This window comes from Pan troglodytes, chromosome 19, assembly GCF_028858775.2.
Source record: "Pan troglodytes isolate AG18354 chromosome 19, NHGRI_mPanTro3-v2.0_pri, whole genome shotgun sequence".
Classification (NCBI taxonomy): Eukaryota; Metazoa; Chordata; class Mammalia; order Primates; family Hominidae; genus Pan; species Pan troglodytes.
The window spans coordinates 58864633-58888105 of NC_072417.2; the positions used below are offsets into that span (position 1 = coordinate 58864633).

The window sequence follows — 23473 nt, forward strand, 5'->3', positions numbered from 1 at the left end:
TCTCCACTATGTGCAGCTAGAGCTGCAGTCACCTAATGGTATAGCCAGGCATCTCCTTGTTAAATAGAGATCACCTACAACAGTAACACAGAAACCGTGCTTTCTTCAGTCTCTGCTCAAAGACCCAGGCTCTGTATAAAATAGAATACTGGGTTCTGCTCCATGAGAGGATCAAAGTATTTTTCCTATCCCTTACTTCCTGGCAACCATTCTTCAAACAGATGGGCCAGCAATTCCCAGAGGATAAATAGATAGGAGGGAGAACAGGGCTGGTGGAAAATGTTGTGAGGGCATGGTAGGCGGTGAGGAGAGGAAGCACAATGGGGAGGTGGAAGATGTTTTTAAAAATCTGGCAGTACTGCATTCTGAGATTGTATTCTATGCTGTTTGCTACAGATTCAGAGATTGAAACAAACTGAAGGTGATCAGGAGAAAAGATGTTACCTTTCTATAGCAAAGATAAACTCCTAGGACCTAGACTGGGATCTGTGTAGCTTACGATGCCCTGAACTGGAATCCTAAGAAGAGGTTTTCGTCATCATACAAAGGGAAAGACAGGGGTATCACAGATAATTTGCACATGCCATTTGTTGGCAAACGTTGAGTTTGAAGTGATCTCATGTTGCCTGAAGGTAAATAAAGAAAAAAAAAAGGTCTATATAAAACCACAGAGCAAAGAATGGAATAGCATGGAAAAAGAAGAAGGAGGGGGAGGAGGAGGAGGAAGAGGAGAAGGAGGAGGAGAAGGAGAAGGAGAAGGAGAAGACAGTACTGAAAACGATCCATTACCAGACCTAGAAAAAACATGGAGGAACCTGTTTGGAATTATCAGTAGGACAGTTTCTGTGAAACTGTAGCAGAAAAACAGGCCAAAATAAAATAGTAATAGGATGCATCGAAAAAAGAAAAGGATAAAATGCGAAAGGGTTGTTAGGAAATTAAAAATTCAATGGCATAATTAAAGTCTTTATTGCAAGCCTAAGAAGAAGAAGCAATATTACACACTATTAAATTAGTATTGGTGAGGGTAAACTTGAAAAGCTCTCCTACAATGTAGAGAAAAAAGCCAACGGGATGAAAGCAACACATGAGAACATAATAGATACGGGGCACGGGGACCCCATCCAACTGACTATTGCTCCCAGAGGAGAGACCAGATCTGACGAGTGAAATCATGTCACAGAAGGACCACTTCCTGAGCAGAAGAAAATCTATGTGTATAGATTGCGAGGGCTCACTGCATCCCACTAAATGAACTTAAATCCTTTAGGTACATTTAATACTTCTGAATCAAGAAATTGAAGAGGGGCAAAAGGACAAGTCAAAAGGAGAAAGTTCAATAGAACAATTCCAAAGGCAAAATGAAAGGCTCAGATAACTACAGGAACACATGATGTCCAAGAATTAGGTGGATCACAATTTTAGTTTAATTGTGCAAATTCATGAAATTTCACCACCTTAATGAGAGGCTGGCTCTGCTGCTGGAGAAGAGAAAATAGAAAGGGGTCATCAAAGAGGCAGTATTTGATGGGCGTGAGCAGAGGCGAAGCAGCTGCAAGAGTTGGCCCCAACTCCCAAGGGAAGATGAGCAAATTGACTGAAATAAACCTGTTCCATTTGGAGAAGTAAACAGAAAAACATAACAAAGACAGGATGACAGGGGATTTCTTTCTTTCTTTTATTCTTTCTTTTTTTTTTTTTTTGAGATGGAGTCTCACTCTATCACCCAGGCTGGAGGGCAGTGGCGCAGTCTCGGCTCACTGCAATCTCCGCCACCTGGGTTCAAGTGATTTTCCTGCCTCAGCCTCCTGAGTGGCTGGGACTACAGGCACCCGCCACCATGCCCAGCTAATTTTTGTATTTTTAGTAGAGATGGGGTTTCACCATGTTGGCCAGGATGGTCTCGATCTCCTGACCTCGTGATCCACCAGCCTCGGCCTCCCACAGTGCTGGGATTACAGGCGTGAGCCACCGTGCCCGGCCGACAGGGGCCTTCTTTCCATGGCCAACTACTCAGATAGAGATAGATGACTACTTAGAGATGCATGAAATGAGACAGGGCTTTTTGAAAAATTGAGGTTCCAATGGCTCTTTGACAAATAACAGAGTAAGACAAAACAAACAAAAATAGTATAACCCTGCAGCCATTCCCCATTTCCTTTCACCATTCATTTCTTTTGGTTTTGAGGATGGAAGGGAAGTGAATTGGAGAGGAAAACGAAGAAATTGCAAAGAGGAAGAGGGAAGAGGTGCTTCAGGGGATTCCAGCATCAATGAGAGCGGATGGATCAGACCTGAGCGGGGCATATGCACTTCTGCTGGGGAACTCAGCCTGAACTTTTGGTACTGTTTCTGATGGTGAGGATACTGTTACTACGGACAAGGATAAACTTGAAAAGCTCTCCTACAATGTAGAGAAAAAAGCCAAAGGGATGAAAGCAACACATGAGAACATAATAGATACTGATGACATGGGAGTCTCTGGAAAACCATACATATTTTTCAGATCTTGATTGTGATCCCTCCAGTTCACTGGAAAGGGCTGCTTCAGCTCCCTCCAAGTCCCCTGCAGGTGGAAGGAGCGGGACATTGCTCACCTGGGCAGAGGTGCTATGCAGCTTCAGCAGCCCGTTCTCTAAGCGCTCTGTCTTGCACTTGAGCTCTTTTCTGTGCCTGTGCAACAAGCTCTGGTAGAGTCTGATGAACTCCAGAAAGGACTTGGGAGTTGTATAGTTGTAGCGCTGTTCATTGCTCAGATAAGACTGGGATGTTTGGTTGACACTTGTGTGGACAAAGGCCATGAATTTGCTAATCGACTGCTTTACTGTGGGCTAAAACCAAAGAGCAACAAATGAAAAGATTATCTTGTGTTGAAGATTGGAGGCAACTGCTCACCCCTCACCCCAGCCATTCCTCCACCATGTGGAAACTCATGCTTCCAGCTTGATCTTTAACCCTAACATCCTGGACAGGGAATTCATTGTACCCTCATCTGGGAAGGACTTTTAGGAGTGTCTCCTTTTCTCTCTCACCTCAATGCCCTCTGTGTTCTGCAAGAAGCGGAGGCTGACAGACTCCAGTGCTTGCTGAGGCCACTCGTGGAACCAGTGGATGGCTGTGCAGTTCACAATGGCTGGGAACTTCCTGCTGCGGACTCTTAGCTTGTTCCCCACAGGGGAGAAACAGAGAGTCACCTGAGAAGTCAGAAGGGTGGGGAGAACCAGGAAGGCATCAGAGAAATAGTCACGGAGACGCAGATATGGCCTTGCGTTCTCTAGCTCCCAGAAGATTGGGAAGCACATCCAACAGAGACAATATCTGTAAATGCTAGCCAGCCTCACCAGCCAAGAGATCAAAAATGCTGGGACTGCGTGATCCACAAGGGATGCTGCTGCCCTTAAAGCAGATGAGAAGGGTGTCCTGGCAACTGTGCTCAGGCTGAGAAGGGTGCCGCACACTCACCACCTACTCTAGATAATCAATAAGGACAGTTGTGCCTGAAATATCAGTGGAAGCTCCCATGAATCATCTCGGGTCTCTGCCTGCCCCTGTCAGTAAATGCTCTTTACCTTCAGCTGTCGCCGGATCCGATCTATAAAGAACTTCCAACAGTTCTCTCTGTTGTCAACCAGACCCTGGCTCTTGACTTCATTCCTCACATTGCTTATGATGTTTTCAACTTCATCATCAGAGTAGAGATCTGGGATCTCCCCTGGGAAAAAATGGAGCACAGATAGGCAGCCTTGGCATCTCGTTAAATGATGCAATCAGACATGGGAAGTTATCCTACCTTAGGACACAGGTCAGTGGTTTTTAGGCCATGTACCAACTCTCTTGCTGGTGAAGCTGGACAGACACCATGTCTACTCCAAACCCAGGGCAGAAGAACGAGTATGTTAATGATTGGAACAGAGTGTAGGGTACCCTCTTGTCCTGGGGTAGACAGTTGGTAACACAAGAGCCTTCAACAGTCTTTTCTTCTTTTGCTCAAAGCATTTGTTTCCTATCTACTGTATTTTTTGCCGTTTTTGTATTGTGCCCTCCAGGAGTTTAATATTTAGCAGGAAACATGGCTAATAGGATCCAAAATAGCTATAAGACCCCCGGCAAAAAGGGCCATAACAAACATACAGATAGGTCCATATATTTAACAAGAGGAAGCTATCACTGTTTATGAGAGAAAAAGGGGAGAAAGCAGAATGGCTTCATGGAATTTAGTATATGATAAGCAGGACGCCTTAAATCAACCGGGAAAAGATTAACTTCAATAGATGGTACTGCATTAGGAAAACTGGGATCTGAAAAAATTATGGCTAGATGTTGACTTTTTTTTTTTTTTTTTTTTGAGATAGAGTTTTGCTCCTGTTGCCCAGACTGGAGTGCAGTGGTGTGATCTTGGCTCACTGCAACCTCCACCTCGCAGGTTCAAGTGATTCTCCTGCCTCAGCCTCCTGAGTAGCTGGGATTACAGGCATGCGCCACCATGCCCAGCTAATTTTTTTTGTATTTTTAGTAGAGATAGAATTTCACCATGTTAGTCAGGCTTGGTCTCGAACTCCCGACCTCAGGTGATCCACCTGCCTCAGCCTCCCAATGTGCTGGGATTATAGGCATGAGCCACTGCGCCTGGCCAGATCTTGATCTTATACAGCACACTAAAGTAAATGCCAACTGAATCAATGATTTAACTATTAAAAACGCAGGAAAATAAGAGAAAAAATAGGGGAAATAATCTCTGAGTGGGGAAGGATTTTCTAACTCTATCTGAATCAACCTATGTTAAAAGAAAAATAAATTTCATGAGTTCATAAAATTGACAAATTTGACTGCATAAAAATAAAAATATTTCATGATGAAAATATCACAGGCAAAGTATAGCAATGATAGCAAAATACAAAGAACAAACTAAGAAAATATGTTAACTCAGATTATAGTAAAGTGGTTAATCTTAGTATGTAAAGAAATTCTCTACAAATAAAGAAAAAAATCAATAATTCAATAGATAGATGGGGTGAAGGATAGGAAAAGAAAGTTCATGGTGAAGGAAATAAAAATTTCTGTTGAATATATTAATAGATGCTTCACCTCACTCATAAGAACAGAAATGTATATCAAAACTATGCTTAGTTACTTTTTGTTTGTAGAAATGAGGTTAATGAACAAGGACAGTCAATCTTACTCTTAATGAAAATGTATATTAAAACTACACCTTATTTTTTTTTATCAGATTGGCAAAAATCTGAAAGTTAAATGAAAACACTGTATTAATGAGACAATATGTGAAAGTAAAATTAAATGCTCAATCTCCCTGATGAATAACAATTTTAAAAATCCCAACTAAATATGTATAAATTAGTATATGATGACCAAGTGTAAACCCTGTCCCGGAAATGCAAGGATAAATACTAGAAAAAAAACTATGAAAATAATTTACTACATTAATTGATTAATGAAGTAAAACAATATGACATTGAAATGGATGCATAAGGTTTCTAAAGACTGTTAGCAAACTAGGAATAAATGAGATTTCTCTTTAATAATAGATATCACCCCCAAACCCACAGCAAACATACCTAATAGTAAAATACTAAAATATTCTCTTTCAAATCAAGAATATGACAAAAAAGATTGCTATTTTGTTTTCTAGTTATCATTATATAGGAGGCCCCAAACAGTGCAAAAAATTAAGAAAAAAATAAAATGTTTAAGGATAGTTAAGGGTGTAATAAAACTATTATTGTTCAAAACCTAATTTTCTACGTAGAAAATCTAAGAGAATATTCACGTAAACAACCAGAACTCATAAGAGCATTTGACAACAAGCTTGTTGGATAGAAAATTAATACTGGAAATTAAATCACATTCCGTACTCCAGCAAAAACAAATTGTTAATAGAAAAGTTATCAATTAAAACACCAAAAACTCCCTCATAAAGCAGGTAAGTAATAAATATATAAAGGTACGTGCCAGATCTTCATGTGAAAACTATAGCATACTATTGAAAGGAATAAATGAAACCATAAATACAGGAAGAGAAATATTGAGTTCATGGAGGGATGATGAGGTATCACCGCTTTCCCAAAAATGCAGTTTCAATAAGAAATCAAATGGGTTTCTTTCTTAATTCTGACAAATATTTCCTAAAATTTTTATGGAAAAGCAAAGAATGAAAAATGGCAATGTTGAGAAAGAACCAGAAAGAGTGATTTGTTCCACCGGAAATCAAGTCTCCTTATGAAGCTATCTTAGTTAAAACAATGTGAAATTGACACTGGGGTGAATAAATAGAACAATGAGTAAAACACCTAGAAATGGATCCAGATATAAACAGGAAATTGATATTAAAAATCAGGAGGCAGGGACTTTGGGAGGCCAAGGCAGGCGGATCACGAGGTCAGGAGTTCGAGACCTGCTTGGCCAATATGGTGAAACCCCATCTCTACTAAAAATACAAAAATTAGCTGGGCATGGTGGTGTGCACCTGTAGTCTCAGCTATTCAGAAGGCTGAGACAGAAGAATCGCTTGAACCCAGGAGGTGGAGGTTGCAGTGAGCCGAGATTGTGCCACTGCACTCCAGCCTGCGCTTCAGAGCAAGACTTTGTCTCAAAAAAAAAAAAAAAAAAAAAAAAAAAAAAAAAAAAAAATCAGGAGGCAGACAAGGCCTGGACTAATTAATAAGTTATGTTAAGATAATTCAATATTGATAAAAAATATAATTAGATCACTATATAAAAATAATTTTCAGGCAAATAAAGACATACATATGAAAAGTAAAACAATGATAATTAAAAAATAAAACACAGGCAATTATTTTTATGGCATTGCGATAAAACAACATTTGTGAAACAGAGTACAAAAAGCACAGAAAAAAGGACTATTACAATATTAAAACTAAATTGGCACAACAAAAGTCAGATACAGACTTCCAAAAGATATTTACAGTCCATATAATGAACAAACAATCTAATATGTAAAGAATGTCTGAAATTCATAAGAAAAAGACAAAAAGCACAAGATCCAGAGTGCAAACTGTATAAATAGGCAACACATAGAAGAGAAGCAGGAAGACCAGGCACGGTGGCTTACGCCTGTAATCCCAGCACTTTGGGAGGCCGAGGCGGGTGGATCACCTGAGGTCGGGAGTTTGAGACCAGCCTGACCAACATGGAGAAAACTCGTCTATACTAAAAATACAAAAAATTAGCCGGGCATGGTGGCACTTGCCTGTAATCCCAGCTACTCAGGAGGCTGAAGCAGGAGAATCACTTGAACCCAGGAGGCGGAGGTTGCAGTGAGCCAAGATCACGCCATTGCACTCCAGCTTGGGCAACAAGAGCGAAACTCCGTCTCAAAAAACAAAACAAAACAAAACAAAAAAACACAAAAATACAAAAAAAAAAAAAAAAAAGAAGAGAAGCAGTAAGAGCCAATAAACACTTGAAAAGATGCTCAGTGTCACCAGTGAAAAGGGAAAAGAAAATAATAGGATTTAATTTCATTCTCACTGGCAAAAATTAATACGTCAGCTAAGCCAAATATTGGTAAGGTTAGACAGAAACAGGTGTTCAAGCACTACTGGCCAGAGACAAACTGTATGAGTACTATGGAGAGCAATCTGGCACTTTTTGGTAAAGCCAAAATGTACACATTAGACAAACTAGTAATCTAGGTATTGGGCACCTGTTGGAAAGAAACCCTTGCAGATGCACAACAACATTTTCCATTTTGCATCATTATTCATAATTACACAAGTGTTTGTTTTATTGCTTTTAGTCATGTCCAAATTGTTTCACAAGGAAATATAGAAAAGCACAAAGGGAAAATGTGAAAACCATAAATTTTATTCTTTTGAGAATTTTGTCTGGGGAAGGTTCTAGGATTATTGCTTGGCTGTCACTTCAAGTCAAAGAAAGTTAATTAAAAAACGTTCAGGATGGAGATAATGGGCTATGTTTGAAATCAGAGAAGAGGGAGAGTCAGAAATTGAAAGAAAAGATGGAACAGAATAAAATTCTGAATTAGGAACTAGGGGCGGGCTCCTAGCTCAGATGAAAAGTTGACCTTGGAAAGGAGGAATGGTAATAATGGAGGAAAAGAGAAAACTGCAAATAATAATAATAATAATAATAATAATAATGGAGACAGACTATGATGTATAAAGTAGCTGTGAGGCCTAAACTAAATGACATCAGTTTTCTCAATGAAAAAGATGAGACTGAGGGAGGTAAGAATGAACGAAACACTATAGCTAAAAAGTTGAAAACAATGGATATGATGTAAAGGTGAATGTGGTTCACTCCAGAAAAGCAATGGGTATCAGAAAAACAAAATTTTCCCATTTCTAGAACAAGTCTTTAGGTAGCTGTTGAAGTTATCTGGGACTGGAATCATATACAAGCTCTTCTTTAAAGTTGTTTTTCACCAACAGGATGCTTTTGTAAAATTTTTTTTAAAAGCTGTTCACACATGCTTTTACCTTCTTCTGTAACTGACAGAAATGTTAGCATCATAGGAATGTTAGCGATGAAAGAAGTCATTGGGGCCATCTTATATCCCACTTTCTTTTCTCTTCTTTTTTTTTTAAAATACGGAGTCTTGCTCTGTCACCAGGCTGGAGTGCAGTGGCATGATCTTGGCTCACTGCAACCTCTGCCTCCCAGGTTCAAGCGATTCTCCTGCATCAGCCTCCCAAGTAGCTGGGACTACAGGTGCACACCACCATGCCCAGCTAATTTTTGTATTTTTAGTACAGACGGGGTTTCACCATATTAGCCAGGATGGTCTCGATCTCCTGACCTTGTGATCCGCCTGCCTCGGCCTCCCAAAGTGCTGGGATTATAGGCGTGAGCCACCACGCCCGGCCTATCCCACTTTCTTATGGACTTTGGTGAGGTCCTCAAAGTGAGTGGTCTGGCAAATGATCAGTAATAATCAGAGTGTGAGTAATTGTGATTGTATCAGTCATTGAAGCTGCTGCACTTTCTTGAACTACTGTATCTGGAGGAAACTCATGCCAACTTTCCAGCAAATTATGGACTTCATGGTTTGATAGCACTAAACCAATTAGGAGTCTACTAAGAGTTTCATACTAATTAGCTTTTATCATTTAAAAGGTTGAAATAAAAAAATGAATTATCATGAAAGTGATCATTTACTGTTTTCTCTTAATTGTACCAACTTATTTAATTTCTATTCTTTGAGATAGTTAATGACATGCATATAAAATTCCTGTACTATAATTTGTCAAAATCAAGATCTTACTAATAGAATGACTCATTTCAGCCTCTTCTGATAAAAATAGGAGTGAAGGAAAACCGCTAAGAAAATAAAATATTTAGCATGTGTTGAAAGTTTAAATAATAATATTTAATGGAATGTGGAAATTATGTGAAGTTCAAATTTTATTGTTCATAAATAAGATTTAATTGGCCATAGCCATGATCATTAGGTATTATCTATGGCTATTTTTGCCCTACAAGGACAGAGCTGAGTATTTGTGACAGAGACTGTATGATCTGCAAAACCTAAAATGTTCACTTCCTGACACTTTATAGAAAAAACTTGATGACCCTGGTTTATTAATACTCTTAATTCCAAGACGTTGAAAGCACCTGGGCCACTTAGAGACATTTTCCGTGATCAAATGATGGTGGTATTTGTCACAAGATCCAAGATCCCTAGAACCTTTAAGAAGAAGACCATTGGATGGAATATCTGGAGATAAACACCTCTGAATAGGGAACAAAATTTGCATTTTCACATTTGTTCCTATAATTCCTTCTTGACAATATTCTCGTCACTTGTTTTGTGATGTAGGTAGTCATGCTGGAAGCAGGAAACTGAACTGCCAGATGTGATTTTGTGATGTGAACAGGGGGAGAGGCTATTTAAATATTTGAGAAGTTTCCTCCTGAGACCTAAAGTTCGGAAACATTATTTATTTTTATTTTTATTTTTTTTGAGACGGCTCGCTCTGTCGCCCAGGCTGGAATGCAGTGGCGCGATCTCAGCTCACTGCAAGCTCCGCCTCCTGGGTTCACGCCATTCTCCTGCCTCAGCCTCCAGAGTAGCTGGGACTACAGGTGCCTGACACCACACCCGGCTAATTTTTTGTATTTGTAGTAGATACAAGGTTTCACCGAAAGTTGGGAAACACTATTTGTAACTCCAAGTACTTTCAGGCTTCATGCAGTACTTGGAGTTAGAAATAGTATTGAAATATTCTAATAGTTTGGAAGCCAGACTATTCACCATCTTCTGCCATCTTCTGTATGTTAGTATGGGACTCCTTAAAGGCCACAGCTGCTTTTCAGGAAAGAGATCCTGATAATTTAACGTGGTTTAGTTAGTTGGACTTTGGTGATAAAAAGGGTGAAGCTAAGGGCTAGATTCTCAACTTCACACTGATGTAAGGACTTTGACCCTATCTAGACCTGATAGTTTAAAAAAAAAAATTCCCTATTCTTAAAGGAGAAAAAGCAAGTGAGTGTGGTGGCTATTTCAGTACTCTGTCCCTTTGTCTTCACTGCTGGAAAACTTTCCAAAGCACATGTCCAATAGTAGTATTTAATGGCACGTCATTCTCATGCTGTTACTTACTTTACTTAAAGAAGTACCTCCTAAATGTCAATTATGGGCTGGGAGATGTATTAAGAGCTGACTGTATAAACGATGAAAAACAAGACTCTGCACAGAGTAATAGGTATATATCAGTGTTGCTGTATTTCCTAAACTGAGAATTAGCCATTTAATCCTTCTTTTTTTTGTATTTCTGGATTGTTTAATAACGTAAATTAATCAACAGCAAACACAATGGTCTCTCCCTTTCATAAATTTACGATCTCGTTTCAATACAGTGGTGGTACGTGCAGCTATCGAGTGCTGTAGGAATATGGGGAAACTCATTCCTAAGAGTGACAGTGGATCTGTCTCTAGATTTTCTAGAGAGGGAACGCCTAAGGTAAGTCTTCTACTGTGGGTAGAAGTTAATCCAGACAAAGAAGGGCATGAGGTTCAAAAGGAACAGCATAAGCAATTACGGATGTCAGCAAGTAGCACAGTGTGTTACCTTAAGGAATTAGGAATCACTAGATCACAAGATGGGAAGTGAGACTAGCAAGGAAGGAAGGAAACAGGACAAAGAAGCTTGGAGTTCATTCTGCAACCAGTTGGGAACTAATAAAAAAATTACAGTGTTTTTGTTTGTTTGTTTTCTTTTTTCTTTTTTTGGAGACATGGTCTTGCTCTGTCACCCAGGCTGGATTGCAATGGCACAATCACAACTCATTGCAGCCTCAAGCTCCTGGGCACAAGCGATCTTCCCACCTTAGCCTCCCGAGTTGCTGGGACCTGAGGTGCGCTCCATCAAGCCCCGATACTCTTTGTACTTTTCATAGAGATAAGGTTTTGCCGTGTTGCCCAGGTTGGCCTTGAACTCTGGGGCTCAAGTGACCCACCCGTCTTGGCCTCCCAAAGTGCTGGGATTACAGGTGTAAGCCACTGCTCCTGGCCAGGAATTATAGTTGAGATAGACCCTTTTGCAAGGAGTGAGGAGAATGGATTGGAGTGGGGATAGCATGGGAAGTAGAGAGATAAGTTAAGGAGTGTTAGCATTTGTCAAGGCAAAAGAAGGCAAAACCAGTGGTAGTGAGGATAGAGAAGATACGGATTCAGAAATAGATAAGGGGAAAATTGGTGGCAATAGATTATCTCTTGGACATAGGTAGTAAGGGAGAGGTTAGCAATGTAGGGAATCCCCAGAACACAAAGTCTCTTGAGTAACTTGTATAGGACTTCAGTTCCACAAGAAAAAAAAAAACCAGTTTATTACCACAAAAGGAAAAGAAAAGTCTGATTGCTCATGCTTCTTTTTGCATTGCTCTTTGGGAGTTTCTGTTTTGCAGCTGGAGAACCAAACCGGTCCTGGTTTAAAGTTCCACTGTCTGTGGTTTGAGGGCACAGCCGGTGAGCAGATCTAATGAGTCCACTAAGTATGTCTTAGAGGATCAGTGCATGCTTGATGGTTGCTTTTTTGCCCCAACTTTATTGTTGTTTTTTTTTCTTTCTAGGGAAACTGGGCCAGAATTCAATTTATTTAACAGCATAGATGGCTCCTCAGGAAGTCCAGTTCCAGACGGCCACCAGAGGAGAACAATCCAATGCCAAGTCTGTTATAAACACTTCCGGGCTCTGCATTCTCATAGGATGTGTGTTGAACACTAACATGTCAACCCTAGCTCTAATCCTAAAGCACCTAGAATATGAGGTGGATCTTTTTATGTTCTAGATCCTAAGAGGAGATTTGGCCCACAGATATATAAAAAGAACAGTTTGGTTTAGAGATAAAGAAGAATATGACTTTAGAAGAGAGGGACCCCATTGGTTATAAACTCTTCCATGAGACTGCACAGAGGTTACATGTTATTCATCTTTGAGCACAGTACCTACTGACTGAGCATGCACACTTAGTAAATGATTATTGAATATATGAATACATAGAAAGTCATCTAGCCTGGGACAGGAAAATGAATTATAATTTTGAATAAAACAATTCAGCCTTTTGGAAAGCAAAAGGAAAATCCTAACATAGGATTCCAAAATAAAATAAAATACAAAATCTGTCATAGCTAGGGGCGGAAGAAACATCACACTTGGAGCTGACTAGGTTTTCTTAGCTGGTTAGTGCTAACTGGCAGGGGCACCAGAGTAAAATGGGCCTTCTGGAAGGCTGGAAAGCTGGAGGAAGAGGTGTTTTCCTGGAAAGCCAGGGAATAATTCTGATTTTTTTTCCCTCTAAATTAGAGTGGGGACTTGCTGAAGTTGAGTTTAAGTGAAGGTCAAAAAGAGAACAAGTTTTGTAAGAATTCCTTAAATGCCTGGGTTTGATGATCAGTGCACATTCCTCAGGAATTATTATAGCAGGTCAATAAGAACATAGCAAGTAATGAACCTTTCAGATCCAGCAAGGACTCACATTTCATGCACAGTTTCACCAGCAGTTGCATGACCCCTATCAAGGACCCCAGCAGCCAAGGGAAGTGACTCAAATATGTGGTTCATCTGCTCTTACCCTGGGGAGCCACTCTAGTTCTTATACAGTTATGTATCTTTTGCTAATTAAACCAGGAACCTAATTTAATATTTTTGCTTTGTGTGTAAGATTTCTTCATGTCCATCTATAATCCATCTGAGATACAACTGGCATAAAGATGGGTTCTGAAATGCTATAGTTCGTGTCAGAAGTGGGATTCATAAGCCAAATTACTATCATGGTTTGATTTTAGAAATCGTGTCAGGAAAACAAGAAATGCAATGGTGAGATAAAGAAGTGTGAGAGGAAACTCAGCCCAGGGCATGAGATCATTGGTTTTCCAAGGGAGATGTTTTTGGGAGAGAACTGCATTCACTATACCTTTATATCCAACCTCGTAGGACTTGTACATAACTACAGAGGGATGAGTGAATTGCAAGGTTGTCTAAGTTATGGTTTCCTAGTCCCTACTATGTTATCCAAGGGTGGAGTCATTGCATAACCCCACAAAGTTGAAAAAGTTGGGAGATAATGAGGTTCTGCGTCATCCCTGCAGCTTTGGCTGAACTGGCAGTCGGTTACTTTCTGGCCAGAAATTACTTATTTGATAGGGAAAATTAGAACCAAGATATACTCTAATTCTCCCTGTTGAAATGGTTAAGAAAAAAAGGGGGTGGGTTAGAAGACAAAAGTGTTCATCTTGACTGTATCTCCACTTGAATATGTATACACAAATTTTACCTTTTTTTTTTTCTTAAAGAATATATAGAAGCCTTAAAATGGGGCCTAAAACTCCATGACTTTGGAGCCGGCTGATTGCATTTTCACTGGGAGGGCTTTAGAAATTCGTTTGCACTTGAAAAAAAGTTGCGTTCTAAATGAAAAATTATCAATACTTAATTGAGGAATAAAATTTCAATTGGTGAAAATGTGACAACTCTGTGTCTCAGATGTTATTTTAGGAAAAGGTGACCTGGCTGGATTAGAGCCAATTGAAATACAATGGTGTGAGGCTGGCAACATGCCCGACATCTCTAAAGCTGTATTCTCTCAGACTGATTTAGAAATTAGGCTTTAGGGTAGCTTTGGGGTAGGAGGGAAGTTGGATCCTTCTCTCATTATTTAGTAGAATAATAAAAGATGAGGCTATGTTGTAGATTAAACACTATTGCAGAAGGTGATGAGATGTTAAAGAGATTGCATTTAAGAAAGGAAAAAATTGTGGCATTGGAGAAGAAAAGGTGTAAGAGTTGGCAGGCAAACTCTCTGATATAAAGCTAACTTGAACAGGGCAGGGAGGGAAGGGAATGAGGGTGGTATCAGTGCAACGCTAGCAGCCAGCACAGTGAGGAAACCTGGGACATCGATCTCACCTGAAAGAAGCCAAAGGTTGCTCACAATGCCTGCTAGTACATGCTCTGGACCAGGGACCAGTGGCTCTTCATGAAAATGACAGCATGATGGCATGGGGTGCAATGCCACAAAATATGAAGCAGACAATGATTCCAAAGCCAGGAACTTCCTGGAGGTTGTCAGGAACTATCGTAAAATATATTACTTACAATATATAGTAGATAGACTATATACTACTATATCTATATATACTAGATAGACTATGGAGAAAGGTACTTGTGACCATGGTCCTTGGACCTTATAAACTAAACAGTATTTAATCAGAGCCAGGGAATGGAGTGTGGAGAGAGAGAAGGCTTTTGAGATGCTGGAAGTCTGGAGGCAGAAATTTTATTCAGGAACATTTGTACACTGACTGTTTTCTCAATTGAGATGAAGAGGTGGTTTTGTAGATGCTGCATTTGGTTTAAGAGCCAAGAAAGCATATTCTTTCTTTAATATAAACATGCACATATTTATATAAATGCATAATTTATGAATTATATTGTCTTATATTCTTGGATGTATGTGTGTATGTATGTGTATATATATATATATATATATATTTTTTTTTTTTTTTTTTTTGAGACAGAGTCTCGCTCAGTCACCCAGACTGGAGTGCAGTGGCATGATCTCAGCTCACTGCAACCTGTATCTCCCTGGTTCAAGTGATTCTCCTGCCTCAGCCTCCCAAGTAGCTGGGATTACGGGCCTTTTGCGGTCTCAGTCTCGCGCTTGCATCAGAAGAGCATTGGAGATATTGGTTCTGAGCAGGACACAGCGTATCTGTAACAGTGTCCAGGAACAATATACCTTTGACGGAAGATGCTTATTGCCAGATTATTGGGATTTCTCCAAATATGAAAGACTTCGTTCTAGGTAGAGACGAGGTAGGAAATATAAAAAGCAATGATGGGTAAGACAGATAAACCAGGTCATACCTACTCTGGGGTGATGGACAGCTGAGGTTGGAGTGATGAGACTGAAAGGAGGAAGACTCAGCTGAATGCTGGGTCAACAGCAGGGATGTGACCACCAGGTTCCACTGTCAGTTACCTATGGCCTCCATATCTCTGGTTGGGGGCATGAGAGTTCGTAAAGTAATTACGGTAGAGCTGCCACTGCCCTGGATAAGAGAGCTGGGGAGACAGACCCAACTTACATCAAGAGAGTAGGTCAGAGGATGGGATCCAGCATACTGATCTCTTCTCCCTGCCTCTTTATCTCGTTTTATAACCTTTTCCTTTTTTCTTTTTTTTTTAAATTGAGATGGAGTCTCGCTCTGTCGCCCAGGCTGGAGTGCGGTGGCGTGATCTCAGCTCACTGCAACCTCCGCCTTCCAGGTTCAAGCGATTCTCCTGCCTCAGCCTCCCAAGTAGCTGGGACTACAGGTGCGCACCACCACACACAGCTAATTTTTGTATTTTTAGTAGAGATGGCGTTTCACCATTCTGGCCAGGCTAGTCTTGAACTACTGACCTCAGGTGAGCCACCCACCTTGGCCTCCCAAAGTGCTGGGATTATAGGCGTGAGTTTTCACTTTGTGGGGGATTGTTGGTATACGTACTGAATTCCTAAATAAAGAAGGACAATAAAATAGCAATAGCAAGCATTGAGCTTTCCATTGAAGTCCTATCTTGCACAGACAGCATCACAGGCCACTTCACACTCTCTGTCAAGTTTTTTGGGGACCAAGGAAAACTATGTGGAACTTCCGCTTTGCTCTCATGAGGTTGTAAATCACTAGTTAATTACATTGGTAACCTCATCTTGCCCTACTGTGTAAGTTTTATGCGTGCATGCTCATGCTCTCTTTTTGTGTATCTTCCTGCCAATGCCTGAGCTTCCTCAAGTACTACACACATTCTAGTTTCTCTTTGATTTGGATACAGAGAGGGAATAGCACCTTCTCTCCACAGCACATCACCAAGCTCTTAACCCTCTCTTCTTCCCATCATCAGGTCTAGTCCCACTAAGAGAGCTCCACGATTACTGTCTGTTTTGCAATGAAATAAGAATGAAAGAGCCAGGATAGCAGGCCCAGCATCAATGCTGAGAAGGACCTCAATGAACCAGTCCTTGTCTGTGTCAGTTTTCTTCCTCATTACTATGACCTTACTCTTCCCACCCTGGACAAAATCTTCACCTTTGTATAACTCTGATTCCAGGGGGAATTTATCAGTGACACCAAGTGCAAGGAATCTCTTACCAGATGCCAAAAGATCATTGATGAGCACAAGGAACCTCTCATCAGCCACTTGGGCATCAGTCATGAGAAACACTGTGTTGAGATTCTTCACTCCAGCTTTCAGACACAGGCTGCCCAGGTCCATCTGTAGGAATGGTCAATATCAGAAATCTCTGAAAAGAAGGCCTCCTTGAAAGAGAACTCCAACCCATTCTTTAGAAATGGAACCGTTTTCTTCACTGCTTGAATGGGAATTAAAGTAAGGTGACAATGGGAAGCTGGGGGAGGGTTATCTTGCACTGACAGGCAGGAAACTATGCCTCATTCCCAGGCTTTGGTGCCAATAAAAGTGGGCAAGAGAAATTACATAGCAATGGCCTCTAATTCATACAACCATGCTAGCTCCTGTACCTCTCTTACACTGATTTAGAAATTAGGCTTTAGGGTAAAGCTTCTGGAGCTCCTGCTTTGTGCAAAGAGGTTACAGCTTTCCAAAGCCCAAAGGTGGTCCCCCATTTATCTGTCTTACACATACATAAGACTCATACAAGTGTCTTACTTATATGCAAGTCTTACATGTAAGACTTACATACTTATATGTAAGACTTACTTACATATATGGAAGACTTACTTACATATAAGTAAGTATGTCTTATGTCTTACTTATATGTAAGACTCAAACAACTGAATGACCTGCTCCTGAAGGCAAGCCATTGCTCTTGGTCTTGACTGAGAGTGAGGTACTTGGGGCTACCAGCATGGCGGATGAATATATCTTATGCTAGCAGGGTCTTGTAGTTTTTATTTTTTATTTTTTGAGATGGATTCTCACTCTGTCACCCAGGCTGGAGTGCAGTGGCACCATCTCGGCTCACTGCAAGCTCCGCCTCTTGGGTTCAAGGGATTCTCCTGCCTCAGCCTCCCAAGTAGCTGCGTCTACAGGTGCGTGCCACAACGCCCGGCTAATTTTTTGTATTTTTGTTGTAGAGATGGGGTTTCACCATGTTAGCCAGGATGGTTTCGATCTCCTGACCTCGTGATCCACTCCCCTCAGCCTCCCAAAGTGCTGGGATTACAGGCATGAGCCACTGTGCCCGGCCTCTTGTGTTCTTATGACTAGCTCCAGCAAAACACTTATGTTGAAAAAAATATACTGGGGCAACACACACACACACACACACACACACACACACACACACACACACAAATGCAATCACCTGTAGGAAATTATATCCATTGAAAACTGCAGATGGATGACATTTTGGGCTAGGATGCCAAGTTCTGAACTTATCCAGCTTGATCAATCTCAGTTCCTTTGGTGTATCACCCTCCCCAAGCTCAGCCATCAGTTCTTGATGTTGCCTTTCTCTCTCTCTCACATTACTTACAGCTATTTCTAACAACTCCACTCATTTCTTTACCACAGAGCTACCTTAGTGTCCAAATAGCTCCCCTTTAAATATACTGATTTTTGTTTTAGATCAATGGTTCTCACCGCATCCTCTAAGTGATCTAAGACAGTGTTTCTCAGTTCTCATTGGAATCATCTTGGGGATGCTTTGAAAAATCGTGATGCCCAGGCCATTCCCCAGACTAGTTAAACCAGAATATTGGGGAGTGGGACACAGGCATCAGTATTCTTTCTAGATCCCCAGCGATTCCCATATAGAGTAAGAGTTGAGACCCACAGTCTCAGCTCATTCTGTAAATGTGTAATTCCTATCACACTATCATGTCTTTTTTGGAAGCACTAAAGAAAGACCTAATACGAACTTGATGTATGACCTTAGATTCAGCCAGTCGTCGAGAGGCTGGGCTGTGGTTTTAGAGCAGAAGTGAGCACCTCCCTCTTCTGTCACTGGCTGAGAGATTATGAGGGCAAGTGGGTAGGACTAGCTCAGTGCTGGCTGGAGTTCTTCCAGGAAGAGCAAGAGCAGCCTCCTGATAGAAGTTACACCGTGACTTCCTACCAAGACTGTTGTGGCCATGGATAAAACAAAGGGGACTGGACACAATGACCTCTGAAGGTTGTATATAGTGTCTTTCTTTACTTTCCAGAGTACTCATCCAGCCTCCAAGTGCTGGCTGTCTGAAACCAGGATATGTCACTGAAGGTCCCAGAGGCCAGTGGTTACTGACCCGTCTTTTAAAATCTGAATTTCTTAGGAAACTCAAGCAGACCTTCAGAATTCCATCTGTCTGCTCCCACTGCCAGTGAGCTGTGTGCTGAATTTGATACAGATGTGCTTCTGATTTGAGCAAGAGTGGAGGCCCCACAGACGTAACTAGGACGCCTGAGGTCTCCCAAAGGCAGACTTTGGAAATGCCACTGTTCTCAGGCTGAGTCTAATGAGAAAAGTCATTCACATCACCAGCCCAGAACCTAAGACAGAAATGGACAGACATTGAAGGGGAGGCTCCAGACAGGGGAACTGGAGAACGAGTGAAGGATGATGGAACTGTGGCTGGTTGGAGGGAAGCTGAGCCTCCTCCCTGCAGCTGCCTGACCTTTTACCTTGAAGTCCTGGATCTGGTAGCCTTTGCGCAGTGTGATCTGGAAGATATCCATGGAGCTGATGAAAGCTGCCAGCCTTGTCAGGCTCTGCTTGCCGCTCCCACCTACACCAACCAGCAGAGCATTTCCCCGCGGGGACTCCAAGATGCGATTGATATGGCAGCTAAAGAGAAGGAAGCAGGCACATGTTGCTTTGATCAGACTTTCTGCAGTCAGAAACATGTATAAAGGCTTGAGTGGGAGCAGGGGCCTTCCTTGGAGGCACGTCACAGGCTGAGCTGTGGGAAACATTTATTAGATTGTCCCTAAACCTGGCCTCACCTTCTTGCCCGAGCTGACTGAAGCTGCCATTGCTTTGCCTTAAGCCACAGCCTCTAGTGAACTAGGGACAGCCTGGGGGAGCCCATGGAAGGGAGCAGGATTGCAGGGGATGAGTGATGCGATAGGGAAGGGACTCAGGATTGCTTTTGCTCTTCTCCGCACCATACCTGACCCTGCCACACCTCCCACTTCAATTCTTTTGGGCAAGAAGAGGGGACGGAAAAAGCGAAACAGTTGAAAACACACAATTTAAAAAATTTAGGAAAGGCTGGAGGACAAGGCAGGAGCAGAAGTTGGTTCCTCTTAGGAAAGAAGAGAAGCCAAACCAAAGTCAGCAGGAGAGAAACAGGGAGCCCGGACAGAACTCTTCTGTCTCCCTTCTTCAATCCTTCCTGGGCGTCGATGACCCTGTAATGAAGGTTTGTGGGTTCTTATTATCAATAGGTAAGACAGCTGCATCCCTGGCTTCTGGATTCCTCCCTTCACAGCCTTACTGCTCACCTCTCTCAGTGCCCATATTCCTCTCTCCTTGCCCCCTTCCTTGCAATGGAAGACTATTCCAGACCTCATCCTCTTAAGAGGAAACCACTCTTCCTGCCCTCCAGCCCTTCCTCAAAGGCCACCCTCCATCAGCCTCTCCTCCAGGATCCGCTTCCAATCGTGTGTCTAACCCCTCTCGGCAGTATGCATATACCTTATGCAAGGTGCTACACCCTTTATAAAAAGAACCCTGATTTTCTCCTTTTCTCATCTTTAAAACAATGGCTCTGCATTGTATAAAATGCGTACAATACAGAAAAAAATCCACAGTTCTACTATTTAGCAATAAACACTACTGACGTGAATTATAGGTCCTTCTAGACTTTTTTCTAGTGTCCGTCTGCATTTTTATAAGTATATATGTTTGTACATACATTGGTTGTACCTGAAAAGTCAATATATTTCTGTTATGTGTATTTTAAAAATTGAGTTCATGTTGTATACTGAACACAGTCTTTTGAAAACTTTTTTTTTCATTTAGCAATATACTGTGATTGTTTCCCTAAGCCATTAAAAATTCAGCTAAACCAGACTTTTGATGGTAGAATGGTATTGTGTAGAATACCAACATTGTGTTGGTAATAAGGAAAGAATAAATTGCCTGTCTGTAATAGCCTGCTCTTGGATATGTATGTTGCTTCCAACATTTTCCATTTATAAATAACACTGTATATATTTTTTAAGTTTATATCTCTGATTATATCCTCAGGATAAGTTCTAGAAGTAAAACTGTTGAGCCAAACAGTAAGACAGTCTTTAGAGACTGCCGCGCAGAATGACGGCACCAATATGTACTTTTCCTGGGTAGAATTGATCAAAAGGTGGATCTGCTATATTGGAGGATTTGAATATACTGGATGTGTTAGTTGAATTAGGATGTGTTAAGTCAGCAAATTCAGGGCTACGTAACACAGTGATCAAGCTGCTTTAGAGAAATGTTTTTGGAAGAAGAGACAACAGGTATTGGTGATTTGGGGACCAAAAGAGTGTGAGAATAGGAACTCGGGCTGGGAGCGGTGGCTCACGTCTGTAATCCCAGCACTTTGGGAGGCTGAGGCGGGAGGATCACCTGAGGGCAGGAGTTTGAGACTAGCCTGGGAAACATGGTGAAACCCCATCTGGAGAGGGTTCAAGATTTCAGTCTGGATGCGTGAAACATTTGTAGCAATAAAAAGTTCTTTGGGGCCCAGGTGCGGTGGCTCATGCCTGTAATCCCAGCACTTTGGGGAGCCAAGGTGGGGGGATCACCTGAGGTTAGGAGTTCGAGACCAGCCTGGCCAACATGGTGAAACCCTGTGTCCACAAAAACACAAAAATTAGCAGGCGTGGTGGCGAGTGCTTTTAATCCCACCTGCTAGGGCAGCTGAGGCAGGAGTATCTCTTGATCATAGGAGGCGGAGGTTACAGGTTACAGTGAGCCAAGATCGCTCCACTGCACTCCAGTCTGGATGATAGAGAGAGACTCCATCTCAAAAAAAAAAAAAAAAAAAAAAGAACTCGGGTAAAGTTTGGCCAAATAGAGTAGAGGATACGTTTGAGATTGAATTGAATGGGCTACAATCCTGTGCTCCTGTCTGTGTTAATGATGTTATGATTAGAAATGCCATATTCAAATTAAGTAGGGTGGAGCAACATAAGGTCTAGCTAGCTCCAGTTTGGAAGAAACTCTGGACATGGGTTTTGGTGGGTGGGGTTCAACGCATGAACAACATGTGAGTGTATATAAAGTTACAGAGCTTGTGTTGAGCCTCTGTGGTTTGAAGTTTCTTATTTCTGCAAATTTCTTGCATGTACTGATGACCTGTTCACAATTAACATAAATAAACTAAACGTTTGTGGTTCCTCATTGCCCCATGTCTCCTGTGGGGTGCGCTTGCTGCTCTGAAATCTTGCTAGCAGTGTGTAGGAGTCTGGCCCCCAACCCTTGTTGACACTGAATCTTACATCTAATTTTTTTTTTTTTTTTTTTTTTTTTTTTGAGACGGAGCCTTGCTTTCTCGCCCAGGCTGGAGTGTAATGGTGGGATCTCAGCTCACTGTAACCTCTGCCTCCCAGGTTCAAGGAATTCTCCTGCTTCAGCCTCCCGAGTAGCAAGTAGCGGAGATTACATTTGCATGCCACCACTCCTGGCCCCCAAAGAACTTTTTTTTTTTTTTTTTTTTTTTTGAGACAGAGTCTCGTTCTGTCGTCCAGGCTGGAGTACAGTGGCGCGATCTCGGCTCACTGCAAGCTCCGCCTTCTGGGTTCACGCCATTCCCCTTCCTCAGCCTCCCGAGTAGCTGGGACTACAGGTGCCTGCCACCACGCCCGGCTAATTTTTTGTATTTTTAGTAGAGATGGGGTTTCACCAGGTTAGCCAGGATGGTCCGATCTCCTGACCTTGTGATCCACCCGCCAGGCCTCCCTCCCTGGGATTACAGGCGTGAGCCACCGCACCTGGCCAATCTTTGCCAATTTAATGGTGGAAAAATTACTGTTTTTATTTTTATTTATTTGGTTTCTAGGGAATTGAACATTTTTAAATGTTTATGAAGCATTTTATTATTTTTGTTTTGTAAACTTTCTGTTCATGCCCATTGCCTGCTTTTCAACTGAAGTGTTTCTCTCAATTTGTGAAACCCTTTTATGTATGTTTTCAATTATCCTCCAATTTCTCACCTTTATCTTCCAGTTTTTTAAAGATGTTTCAGATATACAAATATTTTTATGTCTTAAAGTTGGATGTGGTTAACTACTAAATTTTATGTAGTTAAAATGTTTTGACTTAAATATTCAGGAGTTATTTATTGACCTACATTCAGTAATTTTATGATTTTACTTTTCCACTTTAATTATTTAATTGTGAAACTTATACTGTCTTATATCAGATAGATTTACACTTCTCTTGCTTTCCTATGAAACTGTAATTTCTAGATGTCTGAAGAGTACATATACTCATTTTGTATTCTCTGCAGTGATAGCACATTGAAGGTATCTAATACATTTTTGTTAAATATAAACAGAACAACCCATGCCTTATACGAGCTCCACATTTGGGGTGATGTACGCAATGATTCATTACGCTGGGTGCAAGGGGTTATCTGCTTTGTGTCTGCATGAGATGGTGCCTGATGAAGGGAGAAGCCATGGTGCTAAGATACCCAGGCCCTCTCTCCTGATTCAGAAAAGTTGGGGCAGGAAAGGATTAGTGGAGGAAAGAGAGAGGCAGGCATGGAGGAGGAGTCAGAGGAGTTGGAGTCCAGCTGGGTTCTCTGGGTCACCCAACCCCCCAGCCCTATTCTGAAGGCCTGAACTCAGCTTAGCATGGCCCATGCCATTCAATATCTCAATGGGAAATGCATCGTTTGTGATGAAGTTTCCAGAGAAGTGTGGTTAAGTCTGCAACCGTCAGCACCGGACTCCAGCTGGGGATTCATTACCAACCTCTGATGAGGGCAAAGAACTCTGCATTTAAATTACAAAATTTAAAAATAAGATCAATATTCT

The 23473-nt window shown here is 41.4% G+C and overlaps 1 protein-coding gene across 4 annotated transcripts in view; it reads right to left on the reverse strand.

The window, feature by feature from the left end:
- The window catches only part of DNAH9 (dynein axonemal heavy chain 9), a 377141-nt gene that overhangs the window by 145417 nt on the left and 208251 nt on the right, over positions 1-23473 (reverse strand). For 3 of the 4 annotated variants that reach the window (XM_063799007.1, XM_016932363.4, XM_063799008.1), the window contains 5 exons: positions 19127-19289; positions 16633-16756; positions 3570-3712; positions 3033-3194; positions 2598-2831 (listed from right to left, as the gene is read on the reverse strand). In XM_063799007.1, the coding sequence (XP_063655077.1) occupies positions 2598-2831; positions 3033-3194; positions 3570-3712; positions 16633-16756; positions 19127-19289 (826 nt within the window). The remainder of the gene's footprint in view (positions 1-2597; positions 2832-3032; positions 3195-3569; positions 3713-16632; positions 16757-19126; positions 19290-23473) is intronic. The other variant, XM_063799009.1, reaches the window with a different exon arrangement.